At 34.7% G+C, this 16,836-nt stretch overlaps 1 protein-coding gene across 4 annotated transcripts; it reads right to left on the bottom strand.

Annotated features, from left to right (window-relative positions):
• Positions 1-211: 211 nt before the first annotated feature.
• On the bottom strand, positions 212-14,858 carry LOC121375176 (probable E3 ubiquitin ligase complex SCF subunit sconB). Of its 4 annotated transcripts, none has more exons than XM_041502462.1 (8): positions 14,758-14,858; positions 11,125-11,585; positions 8,657-8,800; positions 7,228-7,354; positions 4,532-4,688; positions 3,805-3,952; positions 1,969-2,106; positions 212-1,201 (listed from the first exon to the last, which is right to left on the bottom strand). In XM_041502462.1, exons 2-8 carry the CDS (start codon positions 11,516-11,518, stop codon positions 1,008-1,010), a joined length of 1,302 nt encoding a protein of 433 aa, XP_041358396.1. In that variant the 5' UTR covers positions 11,519-11,585; positions 14,758-14,858; the 3' UTR covers positions 212-1,007. The 4 variants fall into 4 exon arrangements, with proteins under 4 accessions (XP_041358396.1, XP_041358397.1, XP_041358398.1 ...); XM_041502463.1 differs by having other exon boundaries at positions 14,505-14,821; XM_041502464.1 differs by having other exon boundaries at positions 14,716-14,813.
• Between the last annotated feature and the right edge of the window lie 1,978 nt (positions 14,859-16,836).

Genomic DNA, 16,836 nt, shown 5'->3' with positions numbered 1-16,836 from the left:
GATTTTAACCAAAATACAAAAGAACACTGTAGAGTCTGGAAAAGTTGGGAGTTTACTCTGAACTTTTTCTGAAAGAATAAGGACATATATTTTTTGGTAGTGCTAAATTCTGAAATTCTGTGGGAAAATCCTCACTTCTGCTTTATTGCACATTCCCTATGTCGGAGATATTTCAATGTACTTTCTTTCATCAACAAATAACACAAGTTAGTTTGGTTAAGACAAAATAACCATACATTTATTACATTGTAGAATAGAATGTTTGACACAGAACTGTTACTTTCATGTTACACAAAGCTTGGTACATTCACCATAAAAACATTTTTATTAACAAAAACAAATGTAATACTGCTATGTAATTAAAATACATAAATGCTTTATATAAAAAAATATCTAAGAATGTACAATCTCTTCTAATGTACCTTAAATGATTAGGACTACAGCTGTGGTCTGTTCGACTTATCAGCAACTAATTGATATTCAATTTTTTTTAAATTAAAAGACAAAGAGTACAAAAGAATATGTAACATTTGTGGATGTCTAAATAAATGTGTACTACATATAGTTATAATGGAGACAGAATGAAAGGTTCTATTTTCATCATATTCCGGCAACCAGTACTTTTTGTATCCAATCTTTCAAAAATTTTAGATAAAAATTACCAACTGAATATACAATATTGGTGGACCTCTAAACCAATATAAACATATAACATGTATTGTATATTAAATATAATAAAGGCAGCTAATATGAAAAGTTTGCTGAATGTTGTTGTTTCATGTCTGCTGATAAAAAGCACAAAATAACAAAGAAAATGGCGCTCAACTGATTAAAACAAATAATTGTTCTTTAATTGGCCAAGACTGTTTTTAATTATAATTCCCCAAGTCTCGTAATCCAAGAATGGGGAAACTAAAAATCAGCTCAGATTTTTTTAATTCCTTTTGAGCATATATGGCACCTTTATAAAGAAGTAAATGGTAGATAATTATATAAAAAATGTATGTTCATGGTGGTCGCCATTTGTATATTGAGATTGCACCATCATCCGTTGCCACGGCAACCAAAGGTCCAGTTCCATGATGACCGAGGCTAATAGCCGTGATCAATGGTTTTTCTGTACACACTCGGGTTAGCGGGGCCATCAGGTCAAGGTTGTCCCAACAGTCTTGATTTGGGACATAATACAGGTAAAATGATCCTGTTGAAAAATAGAAAAAAATAAATTAAAACATTTTTTTTGCTCTGCTAAACTTGGTAATTTAAAGAAAATCAATACAATCATTGTTAAATTTTTGTGTTCAGGTTTCAACAAACTATCAGATCTGTTTAAGTATGGCAGTCTCAAAATGTTTTTAAGACTTCATTGCAAACTATACAACAATTTATGATCAGCCAGAAACCGGTATAACAAAGTATGGAGATCTGTAGCGATGACCAATTCCACACAGATAGATTGTTAATGGCAGTAAATCTAATTTAATATAAAATATTATTCAGGGCTCACCTTATTCACTGCCAAATTAGCGAATTGCTAATTTTTATACAAAGTGGCTACCACATTTAGTCTTTGGCTAATAAAATACCCCTTGAATTAACCACATTTTAATCATTTTCATTGAAATACTACAGGCCCGTATGCAGGGGGATGCGATGGGTCCATACGCTATCCTTCAAATTACCAACGGTCCACATTGTCTCTATCAAATTTAGATAACATTATGTAAATGTTTTGGGGGCAGTTTTTTTTAGCCATTATTGGTCACATCACGTGGAATTCACACACACACACACACACATTAAAAATCCTGCATATCGGCATGTACTATACTATATCTGAAACCTGACTAAACCAAAATTCGGTCCAGTTTGAGCCCCGATTATTCTACTTACACTTCAACTGGATCAACTCAAAATAGCTCTAAAGAAGAACAAATAATCTGAACAATACAGACACAACTGACTCACCGAACGTGACACAGACGGCAAGAAGTGGTCCATGCAGTGTGATGCAGTCGGGAGTACCTCGAAGAACCTCAAACAACGACTGGCGCAACACTCTCTTGAAAACACGTTCTTGTCCACAAAAACTTATACTGCCATCACCTAGAGTTAAACAAAAACCACTGAAATTTACATTATTTATGTTTGATTTCAAAACAATATGAAGCTTTCTTTGAGGACTTATTTTAGCATATTATCCATATGGTTCAACATAACCGAGTTAAATATATTCATACGAAGCACAGTGTAATAACAAGTGAAATGACTTAATTTGGGGAAGCGACATCATAACATGACGTTGCTTCTCCAGTCCTAGCACAGACTGTGCATTTGAAATATGATGTCATTTCTTCGTCTCCTAGTTGTGGTTGAAACATTTTGAGTTGGGTCATGTTATTCATCAAGAAAACGACAATAATAATATGGATAATAAAGAAATTATTACACTCGTGTGTGAGTCGTACTGATTTTATGAAAGTCATGTCAGGATTCATGTATTACCCTCGCTCTCGCTTGGGCAATACAACAATCCTGACACTCGTTTCGTAAAATCAGTACAACATACAAGCTCGTATAATCATCTCTATATAAAAAAGAAAAAACCCACCATAATCTAATGTATTCAGTGACAACTTTACTTTTAACTTTAAGACAAAGATGGTTTATAATCCATTAAAATAATAAGTCTGTCAACAAAGAGTAATTTTTTTTAATAAAAAAAAAATGCATGTCAAGTTTAGTTTGAGTGATTTCAGAATAGACAGTATTTATATCCCCAGTAACTGGAGAAATAAAAATCATAGTTTCTCCGGAAAGTTATCATGCACTGGTATAAAATTTATATATACTAAAAGCCAAACGTTATTGTGACACACAAAAGACAAAGATAATTGATGTTTTTACTGCTGTGTATGAAATGTTGTAATATGGAAAGAGAAATGTCCAAAGGTATGGAAACGAGCAATAGTCCATAAAAAGGGCGCACCTGCCATATGCAAATGAGCCACATCACTAGAGGGGGTCCAGAGCGAAGTTCACACAGTCAGTAGCGAATGTGTCCACCTTGAGCATTGATACAGGCCTGGCACCGTTGTCTCATTGAGGCCACTAAACGCTGGAGAAAATTCATAGGAATGCCTGTTTTGCAGATGTGTGGTTCGTATCCATGTGTCTTGGCGAGGGGTTGTCATGGGTGGTCGGCCACTACGGGGACGGTCCCTGACCTGGTTGTTTTGTTGATATCATTGCCATAAGTGCCATATGGTGTTTCTGTGAACATTGAATTCACGTGTGACATCACTCTGCAAGGTCCCAGATTCAAGCATCCCTATGACTCGCCATCTGTCATTTTCACTGAGGCTTGGCATGACGAAATTGCATCAAACAGTTCACTAATGGTGTTTTTCTGACTTCTGGACTTCTGAAGGCTGCACAGAGTGGCAATGATTTGTGACTCAATGTCTGGCCTTTTATGGTGAACACTGGACAGGATTTCTCCCGAATATTCCATGTTTCTTGCACAAAGCATGCAATCGCTGCAACAACTGCTTGGTTGCATTTCTTCGAGCTGTTTAATGCACATTTTCTCTGGTTTACATCCATGAATCCATTCACAAATTTAATACTCCAAACAATCCATGTCACAATATCTTTTGCCTTTGAGTATAAATTTTATAATAACTGGTAACTTATTGATCCTGTTATATAATTGAATTTTTTTTTTTTTTAATTTAATGTTAAATACTTTCTAGTTATTTTGTGTTGTAAATATGGTACTTACATGGAAAAGAAACAACTTACCGAGAAGAATGATCACGTTCTTGCCTTGCAGACAGATGTATTTCACACTGACCTCAAACTGGGCCAGGAGTACCGGGTCAGAATTAGTGACCTGGTCCGGGGCTAACTTCCACGACATCAGATTACCACTGAAATCTCCAGTCACTATCTGGAAAGGAAAGGAATGTTTTTGTTAACAAATCTGTAGCATAATATTCCTTCAGCAACCATTATTTTAACAAATGCTATCGTGTAAACACGCTTCCACCATACAAGTCTAATTATATTAGCAGAAACTTAAAGGGTCTTTTATATGCACTTTTACATGAGAATTCATTGCAAATATGCATTATAACAAGGCACAAACATGACCGGGGCAGGCAGCAAATGCCACTCAAAATGTAAAGTATGTTTTCTGATTATCAACTTCACATGCAGCTTTTGCTTCCCATCTTATTTTTGACAGTATTTCAGATATATAGAAAATTCCTGATTTTCATAAATGATAATATAAATATCACATGCTTTTAACAAAGTTTGTCTCAAGTCTTTCACACTGATGTCAATAAAAGTTAGACCCCAAGTCTAATTTGAGACTAATTTCTAGAACTGTTTTTTAAGTTCTATCAAATGTTTTTCCATCTTGAAACCTGAGAAGCAATTTTATATTTGCATCCCACTCGACCAAATTAATTTTGAGCCAAGATTTATATGTTCAAGTTAAAGCTACAGATTATTGTTCTTTCACCTCATCAGCCCACATGGCGACAGCCGACAGATCTGAGGTTTTGTGTCCGTGCAGTTCCCACACCACTTCAGTACTCATTGGTGTCGACACAACCTCCACCTTCTGTCCACTGGCCATGGAGGAGTTTGCAGCAACAACAAAATACTGTCCCCACACACTGAAAGAAAATGTATAGGATAATTTTATATTAAACGGACTATCACAAGTTTGTGGCTATTGTAACATGTGTTTTGATAATGATACTCTTTTGTACTTATGGCCTGGTGCAAATAAGGTGTGACATTTGACACACAAAAAATATTTTTTTAAACATGCACAAATCACCTATTTTTGGATGGGGTACATGTTTTATTTTAGCAAAATAACATGTTTAGTTGCATGCCATCAAGCTTGATGTTTATTAAAGTACTAATCAAAATTATACCCATGTGATTTTCCAGTCTTATATATTAGTTATGAAAATCCCTGGAATAAAAACCATAAAAATGTGTCAGTATTATCATGACCTGTTATGGTATTCAAACAACCGGTACAAAAAATGACAATAAATGACCTGTTATAGATAGAAATATGAGATGTATTTACAATTTTACTGCTAAACATATGTAATTTGAAACAGACTATAACACCCTGGTTGATATTGATTACACCAGAGACTACCTCTCTGCTAAACTTAGTACTTGTGATTTCACCTGTCAGGTGTTATGGTCTATCTATAACAGGTCATTTATTGTAATTTTTTGTACCGGTTGTTTGAATACTGTAACAGGTCATGATAATATTGACACATTTTTATGGTTTTTATTCCGGGGATTTTCATAACTAATATATAAGACTGGAAAATCACATGGGTATAATTTTTATTAGTACTTTAATTTTTATTAGTACTTTAGTAATATATATCCATTATGGTTGAGACATGTAGATTTCGGTATGCTCTACTGAGTAATATCTTGAGAAAGCTGAGTCTCTGAAATAAAAAGATGGTAACATGCATTAAGGAAAGCTGAGAAATTAAAATGAACACATATAGCCATATAATATTGCATGCAGGAGGCATAATGCAGATTGGAAACTGTACCGTTATGGTTGGGACACATTTAGCAGGTGCAATTTAGGATACAAGTGCAAGTGTTATGTACAGAAGATGGTTAGTAATGTTGGGGAATTGTAGTCTATGACCAGTATTATCCAATAAAGTCTTTTTCTTTATTATATCTTTTCAATTCTCAAGCACCGATCCATAAATGTTAGAAATAAGCAATTTAGTGAATTTTGGCTTCATTTGACCATTTTAACTGAAAATACTGTCAAAATATTCTTTTATAGCTGTTGTCATAGTAACTAAACATTTGTTCAAATTAGGTATGTGATTTATATTATGAATATTTGTATTCTATTGCTTTATAAAGGAAAATACTAATACACCATGTATTAGTAATAATCTTTTATGAATTATAAGTGTGACACGCAAAAATAGTGATATTTGGTGCTGTTTATGAAGATGTTCATGTTGATAATTCTGCTAGCTGTTGACCAATTCTTCTAAAATTTGAAACATGTTTAGTCTGTAGGTTTGGGATGTAGATAATATCGAGAAAAATAATATATTTCCATTACTCATATGTTTATCAGTGTCCCAATACTGGCTTCAAGTATTATTCCTCTTATTTGCACCAGGCCTTATTAAAAAATTTAATATACCTGTACAGTGAAACCCGCCAAAACCGGACCCTTGGTAAACTGGAATTCCTTGAAAACCAGACATTTTTTCAGTCTCTTTTCTTTGTATCAGTACAGAATTACAGAAGGAAGGAAGGAAATGTTTTATTTAACGACACACTCAACATATTTATTTTATTTACGGTTATATGGGGTCAGACATATGGTTAAGGACCACACAGATATTGAGTGAGGCTTCATGGGCTAGGGATCTCTTATATGCACCATCCCATAGACAGGATAGCACATACCACAACCTTTGATGTACCAGTCATGGTGCACTGGTTGGACAGAATTTCAGAACCTCTCTATTAACTGGATATCCCTGGGTTCATTGTACTTGCGTTTTGTTACATTTATGGTCATCTTAATGTTTGGAGGAGCTCAAAATGGCTTTTTGCCTACAATAATTTTGTATCTAATGCAGTAGTTAAAGTTCATCTGCCAAACAAAATTGGAAATAATTAAATCAAAGGGAATCCCAGATTATTATTGATATATAATGCTTTGTATTTCAGACAATTTGACATGTTTTATTATTCAGATGTATTAAATACATGTATAAGTATTCTGAGAGTGCTGCTAAAACAATACATGTCCCCTACTGGGCCCAACAAATGTTCGTATTTCCTAAGTTCAAGGGACTTAACTGTGTCCCGTGTCAAAAATGGGTAAATCGCCATAAAAGCCAAACCTGATCTGAAACTGTACAAAATTTCGGGAATTGTGAAAAAAAGTCCAGAAAACTGTGGAGAAAAAAAAAGAAGTCTGGAAAAATGTATGTGGGACAGATGAACAGACGGACAAACATAAATATGTTGTGTACATTTATGGCTGCAAAACTCAGAACAGTTCCTTTAAGAATACAACAGGACTATTTAAAAAATTAATTCAAATATTTTGTTTAATCTGCTTAGATTAGCAATCTGACTGCCTAATACAATGGCACAGCCACAATATTTTATTGATCTTACCTGACAGCGTTCACTTGTTTGGAAAAATACTGTCGTATCTCAGTTTCTTTACCCATCAGATCTGTAATGTGAACTCTTGACGACAGCGATGAAGAGACAATGACTTTTATTCGTTCTCCTTCATTTCCTAGAAATTATTACTATAAATATATTAATTTATCAATTTTATTTCCAATTAAAACTTTTCAGAAATGTTCAAAATAATTTTGATCACCCCTAAGGGAAATGTTGTAGTTCTATTCAGCAGTTCTTATAACATATTGTAAACTTTAAATTTTGGGGGGATATCACCACTTATAAAATCAACGGAAGTGGTAGTGTTTAGCATTAAAATCATTCATCTTGGGTGCCAAATAATATATACACTGCCACTACAAAAACGAAACTACTTTTAATCAGCTGGCGATAATATTTTATCACAGTGATCAATTCATTCGATGAAGATGGGAATAACAAAAACAAATTTCGACATTAGGGGATCACACACACACGTCTTTTTTGTTCTTCATATATCTTGAAATTTTTATTAAAATAATATTAAAACTTTGATGGTTCAGCAAAACCGGAACTGCCAGTGAATATCGGACCGATAACATCTTCGGTTCAATTAAAAGACGAGCCTGTGTGTATTTCGTACAAACGTTTTGTAATCAAAATAAGGAGTATGTCTTTCCACAAAGTCTATCAACACACAACAACATGGTAACCACCAAGTTCTCCCCCACCCCCACCCACCATTTTTAAATATTTTTTTTGCTTTTCGGTTGTTGTTTTTTTGCTTTTCATATTTTTATTTTTTTTCCTAAGGGTGTGGTTCTGCGCAGCTGCCCTCCTTTAGTTTTCACCCAGCGAGAACACTGTCTATTATAGCAAAACAGTACAATGGACTTTAATTAATTAACCAAATCTATGTAGTACAAGTAAGAATACAAATGTACTTGTTAAATACATGTAGGTCCGTTGTTAGGAATAAAGATATGTTAGTATATTTAATAGCACACTGTACAATGGTCTCAATGCAAAGTTCCATAGTTTTAAGAAATAAAGTTTGTTTTGTTTAATGACACCACCAGAGCACACTGATGTATTAATCATTGGCTATTGGATATATTGTAATTTTGAGATGAAATCCACCACATTTTTTCTTTAGTCATTACATTAGGGATCTTTTATATGCAATATCCCACAGACAGGATAACATATACCACGATCTTGATATACCAGTTATGGTGCACTGGCTAGAACAATGATTTCAGGAAATGTGCTATACAAAGTATAAATTCACATAAATGTATTATTTTTGTTTAATGTAAACATTATATTCCTGCTGAATACATGTAATTAACAATAGCAATCTAAAATACGATTCTTTCCTACCAATGAATAAGAAAAACAAATAATACATAAAAATTATAATTTCAGATCTCACTTTCAGTAATGACCTTGACATCAGAGACATCTCTAAAATGGTAGGACACCATATGAATACCCATCTGTTCATCATGTTCAGTTGCATTCAAATCGTCCCACACAACAACACTGCCATCTTTGTGTCCAGATACAAGAAAATTGTCTGTAGTCAAAAGTAAAAAAAAAAAAATTCTTACTAAGAATATTATATTTATATATGTTACAATCTTGTTGTAATATTTGAACAAATTATAGCAGATCAAGATAAAAAAAAAACTAAGACAGGGCTCGAACTTAATGACGGCACCGATGCCAATCGTCATCGTTGAGATATATAAATTGTCATAGGTAGAGAGCATCACCGATGGCACTTTTCTGTCATAGGCAAAGCTCCTCAACAATGGCAAAATATATACACCTGGTGTACATTGTCTGCCAATATTTAACATTTGCACATTTGAAGTATATCTACATAGAGCAAAATAGCCTTTCAGTCATGATTATTTGTCACTTTTTAAAAAATTGCCCTAGGCAGGCTCACAATAGCCATTGGTGGGATATTTCACCCATGGAAATTCTTTTAAAAATCGCCGTGGGAGACAAATTCTTAAGTTCCAGCCCTGCTAAGATAACATTCATTATCAAAACATGAAACATTAATTACTTAACTGTCAATACAAGATTATCTCTATAACAGCAACTCACTAGTAAATTAATGAAAGTCCTAGCAACTCAGTTTAGGGAATGCATGAAATCACTGAATATTTTAGTGATTACATGAAACCTCTAACCAAAACACTAAAACTGGGTTTTTTATGAAATTACTGAAATGTTCAGGGTTTTCACAAAATCCCTAGTTTCACAATCTTACTGTAACATATATATCAGGTTTGTTCTTGGTTATCCTAATAATTATAATTTAAGTTAAAAACATTATAATGGTAGTTTGATAAATCATCTGAACTACTGGTATCCAAATTTTTTGTGGTGCCATGTTTTTTCGAATACTTTTCTAATCATAAGCTACTGGATGTATTAAGCTTAAGACCTTTACCTATCATGGATATAAGCATTTACTCCTTCCCACATAAAATCCAAAACAGTTTGGCTTGAGGAATACAGATGCCTTTTTTTGTTAATTGTAGACTTTTTATGTATGTACCCATACATTTAAGTTAGTGTTCCACCTAAAGGTTACACACCAACATTAATTACTCTATGCAGTTCAATACAATTTCCATGTCAGAATATATTCTGTGAAAAATACAATACAACACAACTGATAAATACCATGTAAAAAATCAACATAGGTTGACCACGAAATTGTTCAGTTAACAGCCCTCATACCTGAGCACCATCTCGTGCTGCTGTTACACAAGTGGCACTATACCACTTGCAGTTGTTATCAGTTAGTACTACATATAACAAGTAACTACAAACCAATGGATTATTTAAATACTACAGAGGTCAACCTACGACTGACAAATATCTCATGCTTTCATTGGTTTGCCACATCCTGGTAGAATTGCTTCAAAACTCAAACTAATATGTACATAAGGTAACAATTTTTCAGCTGGTATGTGTATATGGTCATAACATGTCAAACATGTTCAAGGCAGAAAGTTCTATGTTTTGGCTGATTACAATCTTGATTAAAATTAGCTCTATTAGTCTACCAGTAGATCTAATAGCATTGCGTGGACTCCTATGCCCAGGTGACATTTCATCTACAAATAACAATTTAAATATCGACCAATTACACTTTACCTTTTACAGCATTATTTGGGAGCTTACAAATTCTAAAAATATCAGGCGAGACTATTTATGCAATAGGCAAACTTGTTCATCTATTTTCAACATTAAAAAACAGGGGGAAAAGTGCAGTAATAAACTCTGGATTGTATACTAGTATAAACAGATTTTATGGCTATACCATCACATTCGCCCCCCCCCCCCCCCCCCCCCCATCTTGAAACAAATTTTATATTGAAATTAGTTTCCAGCATACTTCGTAATTCACCCGAATCATTTCGTATACCCTCGGCATAATCCCGAATGTTTTCAAATTCTTTTCAAATCACTGGCATGATTTGGCAAGCAAGGTTTTGATTGGTCGAATGAAAGGTCAACTGGACATGAGCTCCAACGGGGTACTGTGTTAGATCAACAGGTAATGGTGGAGCTAATTTTAATTACATTGGGCTAATTCTGTACAGGATGGAGGTAGGTAGTAAAGCCGAAAGGTAGCTGTTGGTAGGAAGGTGACTTTAGGTACATGTAGGTAAGTAAATAGCTATACCGTCAGTTTGATGAGTGGGTGGATGAGTGCAACAACTTATTAGGCTGCATTTATAGGGTATATGTTTGGTTGTTTCTTTCAAAAACATTTTATTCTTATAAGAAAACCAAACACAACTAGTTAAATACACATGTATTCATTTTATATGCGTCCAACTGCATGATAAAAACTGTTGATACTATATATACCTTTAAAATCCAAAGCTGTAGATACACCATAATTGGAATTATTCAGTGTAATTTCAGTTTTGTCAGGTTTCCATTTTCCTACTTTTCCAAAAGTTATGTATTCAATATACATCTGTTTCCAAAACAACCAGTGCAGTTTTTTTAATCCATTTCGAGCAGTACTGTTGATTTGATTTATATCGTGGAGTTCTGTGGTGCCTGCAAGCTTGACAAAGATCTCGTTTGGAATTTCTTTAATACAACAGCGCAACCAGACATTGAAGTGTGATTCGAGGTCAAACACAATATCACGCCACTGACTGCAAGTTCGCTGTACCATGCACAATGAAATGCCATCGATCTTGGCCAGAATGAAGTACTGAAGCTCCTTGGGTAGCTGCAGTATATCTGTCATGATATACAATGACCTTTGGAATGCCAATTTATATCATTGACATTGCAGACCCATATTGGAACCATACCTGAAATAAAATAAAATAAAATTCATTAAAATTTAATTTAGTTTGAGATAATGAAAATAAATATTTAACAAAACAAAACAATTCAATACTGAACAGTGAAGGACTTCAAACAGATGCATTCAGTCCAGGTCTTTCTACTATCACTATCAGGTCAACATAAAAAATCTAAACATTCCATTTAATATTTATTGAAACTGAATACTGACAATACATAAATCATTGTTTGAGCTGGGCGGTATTGAATTTCAGGTTCGGTATCGGTATTTTGGGGGTGATATACCTCAGTATTGGTACGGTATTTGGTACTGTAAAATACCAATACCAATACTGATATCGAGCAGTGTTTTCAGTGTAATCAGCTTTAAATGCATGCCCAAGTTAAAGGGACACACCCTAGTTACGGCTATTTGTTAACCATTACGGCGTTGTTTTTCGCTATTAAACCCCATTTTTCACAAATAAAATTGCACTTTACTTACATTTTATTATTTAGAATACACATTTCCATTCACCTGAAGTGCTTTTTGGTAATCCTGATGTTTGTAAAACCACGAAATGCATTTTTTGCATTTTTTCACAAGACGTGCTGTTGAGGAAAAAAACGTTAAGCAAGTGAGGTCCAATCTATTTTTAGAGGGAATCTTCCTGTGTAAACATCACAGATGCTGGTATACCACATGACCGTTATCATTTTGGTTCGGTTTCTTTTCTCGTGCACGGTTCGCGCAATCAACATCCGATTTGTTGTTCATTTGTGAGATTTTTCTTCACAGTTCGTGAACATTTTCAATAACAATAAAGTTCAGACAAGTAAGTGTCTCAATACAAAACGTTACAAACCCTTAAAACCAATAATTTTGCTAAGTCTTACGATATCTGGAGAGGGGATACAACCAGGACAGAACAGTTGGAACATGTCCAGGAGAGGTGAAAAGTCTGTGCGCACTCTGTGAAATTTGTCGTGACGTAGGCACTGTTGTGCTTCGAGCGACATCTACCAGTGACATCAGAATACTAACTTTCAAAATTATTTCAAGCAATTGGGACATGGGGATTCCCATGGTATTTATCGATATAAAACCTGCTTTTTCACTCCATTTGATAAAAACGTGATCTAAGTGTGTTACAGGTTTGTAGATTAACCAAATTATAATTTATTTTCGCTGGATGGGATTAGGGTGTGCGGCTTTAAGTCTCATCTGCTAATTTTATTTAAATAAAATTAAATTCCATACACAAGGCCCTCATCTCTCTCAATTCTTTTCAGCTATTTTGCATTCATCGAATATATAGTTTGTGCTTTACTAAATGGCGGGAAAAAATTTTCAATACCTAAGTTTTGTTTTTTTCAGTTTTGCTTGATACGGTAAATCAGTATTGACATGATACCGATACCGGATGGTATATACGGTATACTGCCCAGCTCTAGTAATAGTCATATGTTTAATGTAAAACTCCATACTAATATCTTCTTCTTTTTTTTTACAGCCCTTATTTGTGTCCATAGAAAAACAACTGATGTGTGACCTCACACTTTTACCGACATAACCCACTAGTATGTAATACAAACATGTATACAAATGAAGAAGATACTTTGCTTGTATTTTGGGCTTTAACAATTAAATTAAGAAAACTACAAAAGCTTTAATGTATATACTGGTCATGTCTTTTTGCCTTATCTTGATTCATGTGTAAAAAAGAAAAAAATTAAATTTGAAGGTAAAACATAACAAAAAATGAGACAGGCTACATTAAAATTTTGTGTTTGCTGACAAGTGCACCTGTAACTGTGGGACATGGAAAGTAAACAAACAGTATGTGGTGTTTATTAATTTGTGTGTAAAAAAAATATTTAAAAGAATTTGAAAGTAAAACATAACAAAAAATTAGACAGGCTACATTAAAATTTTGTGTTTGCTGACAGGTGCACCTGCAACTGTGGGTCATGGAAAGTAAACAAACAGTATGTGGTGTTTATTAATTTGTGTGTAAAAAAAATATTTAAAAGAATTTGAAAGTAAAACATAACAAAAAATTAGACAGGCTACATTAAAATTTCGCGATTGCTCAGACAGGTGCACCTGTAACTGTGGGCCATGGAAAGTAAACAAACAGTATGCGGTGTTTATTAATTTGTTTAATGGGGAAATCCCAAATCAATATAGAAAGATTCAGAGAAGAGATCTTGTGCAGGGCGCACATGAAGTCAATACTTTTCTTAATATGCAGGGCGAGTTGCTTCCCTCTATTTAGTAAATTTTGTATGTTGTTGGAAAATTTATTTTGTTAATAATGATGGAAGTACTTCAATCGGGATTTAGTGAGTATGATAAGTTATACATTTTTTTTTTGTGTGTCCATTTGTTGCACTATTTCGGTTGAGAAACGGTTGAAACATGGTGCCACAAGTTTTGAATACCAGCTATATATAGGATATGTAACAATATTTGGACGTAGAAAGAACCACACATTCTATGTCCCTTCGGACTAGTGTGAGATGCTTGTTTGTTTGTATACTTGATAAACAAAAAGAAACAAATGTTTTATTTAATGATGCACTCAACACATTTTATTGACGGTTATATTGCGTCAGACATATGGTTAAGGTCCACACAGATATTGCGCGAGGAAACCCGCTGTCGCCACATCATGGGCTACTCTTTTCGATTAGCAGCAAGGGATCTTTTATATGCACCATCCCACAGACAGGTTTGTACATACCACAGCCTTTGTTATACCAGTTGTGGAGCACTGGCTGGAACGAGAAATGGCCCAATGGGGATCGGTCCTGGACCGACCACGCATAAAAAACCTGCTTTACCACTGGGCTACGTCCTGCCCCGTATACTTGATGTCAGTAAAAATATACATATAGTAAAAATAACAATAAATTATTGCAAAAATATGTATGCCTTATACTTTAAGCTTTATCTGTGGTATTTCTAATCCGGCCATGTCATGATAGTTGAACACCAAGTTAAACATACAAAAATCCAAGTTAACCGTTAGCGAGTCGAAAAATCGTTACACGAGACTATAAACCGGTACATCACTGCCTGTCAAAACAGACTTAACTTCCATTGACAGTAAGGTGCTATTATCTATTATTTAAGCAGATCTTTTAAATTACATGAAAGTCAATGTAATATTTTTGACAAAGCAGTTTACTGACAGTAAATGCCATGTTTTTTCATCGGATCAGATGGTTAGATCGACAGTTGCCATCTTCTTCTTCTTTAGTATTTCCCACCACTTGACTGGGTCCACCTCTTATAGCGCCATTCGTTGGTAGTCAATTCCCTCCATGGATCCACATTTTCTTAAAATGGAAATTGATGTTAGTAAGCGAAATTTGCGTTATATATAAACCAACTCCAGAAAACAAACCACACAAGTCAATGAAGAAGTTTGTTTGTTTTGTTTAACGACACCACTCGAGCACACGGATTAATTAATTATCGGCTACTGGATGTCAAACATTTGGTCATTCTGACATGTAGTCATCAGGAAGAAAAGAAATGTTTTATTTAGCACACTCAACACATTTTATTTACGGTTATATGGCGTCAGACATATGGTTAAGAACCACACAGATATTGAGAGAGGAAACCCGCTGTCGCCACTTCATGGGTTACTCTTTTCGATTAGCAGCAAGGGTTCTTTTATATGCACCATCTCACAGACAATTAAGGTAGTACATACCACGGTCTTTGATATGCCTGTCGTGGTGCACTGGCTGGAACAAAAAATAGCTACATCCCGCCCCTGTAGTTATCCGAGGAAACACGCTACATTTGTTTCTAATGCAGAAAGGAATCTTTTATATGCACTTTCCGACAGACAGTGTACGGGATGTAGCCCAGTGGTAAAGTGCTCGCTCGATGCGCGATCAGTCTGGGATCGATCCCCGTCGGTGGGACCATTGTTCTATTTCTCGTTCCAGCCAGTGCACAACGACTGGCATATCAAAGGCCGTGGTATGTACTACCCTGTCTGTGAGATGGTGCATATAAAAGAACCCTTGCTGCTAATCGGAAAAAGTAGCCCATAAGTGGCAACAGTGGGTTTCCTCTCTCAATATCTGTGTGGTCCTAAACCATATTTCTGATGCCATATAACCGTAAATAAAATGTGTTTGTGTCGTTAAATAAAACATTTTTCTTTCTTTTTTTCCCCCCACAGACAGGATAGAACATACCAGTCTTTGATATACCAGTCGTAGTGCACTGGCTGGAACGAGAAATAGCACAATGGGCCCACCGACGGGGATCAATCCTAGATCGACCGTGCATCAGGCGGGTGCTTTACCACTGGGCTACGTCCCGCCCCAAGTCAGTGAAGTCATTGTTGACCAGTTATTACTTCAGTTGTATAATAGTTCAAACGCTTTTACCTGTCCACATCCATTAGGTTCAAGCATGTCCGTCTCTGGCCGAAATTATATAATGTAGAGAAAGGTCTATATATATATAGGCTATGCCTGTTGACTAATCACATATGTTAATATATAAACATAAATAAATATTGTTTAAACCAAGTCATTAAATTTATTTGGTATAGTTCCAAATAATTTAAATTTTTACTTTTCTTTTTTATAGTGTCAAAGAACAAGTCACTTTCCAATTCAGAGGTATTCATAATTTACTTTACTTTGCTAGTTCCAAGGCGCCAATTGCTTTTCACTCTCTCATTCAAAAGAACAAGATAATAATTTGTTCTTTACCAAAAAAAATAAAAATAATATTTTTTAAAAAAAGAAGGAAAATTAAAATTAAAAAAAGTGTGTATGTATATATATATACATGTATGTGTTTGTTTCAAGTTACTTCAGCCTTTTAAAATCGCAATCTGCCCTTCATGAAGTTAGTTTCATTGAAGAACAAGCTTCATTTTATTGGACGACGGTGGGGTTTGCATCCAGCACAAATTGGTAGAGAATTGACCTCTTCTCAGATATGATCTAATCACACCCACCCCCCCGACCAAACATGTCAGACCATGTTATATACCATCCTGTCCGTGAGAAAAAGGATGTAAAAAAGATCCCTCGTTGCTAATGTTGGGTTCCTCCGACAACGGTCACAATTATCAAATAATTAATTATTGTCTAGTGGAGGTCAATCAATGTGCTCTACTGGTGGAAGGAAATGTTTTATTTAGTGATGCACTGAACACATTTTATTTAAGATTATATGGCATCTGACATATGGTTAAGGACCAGATATTGAGAGGAAAACCACGGTCTCAACTT

The sequence above is a fragment of the Gigantopelta aegis genome, chromosome 6, assembly GCF_016097555.1.
Source record: "Gigantopelta aegis isolate Gae_Host chromosome 6, Gae_host_genome, whole genome shotgun sequence".
In the NCBI taxonomy this organism is placed as follows: Eukaryota; Metazoa; Mollusca; class Gastropoda; order Neomphalida; family Peltospiridae; genus Gigantopelta; species Gigantopelta aegis.
This window is presented reverse-complemented; position numbering and strand designations above follow the sequence as displayed.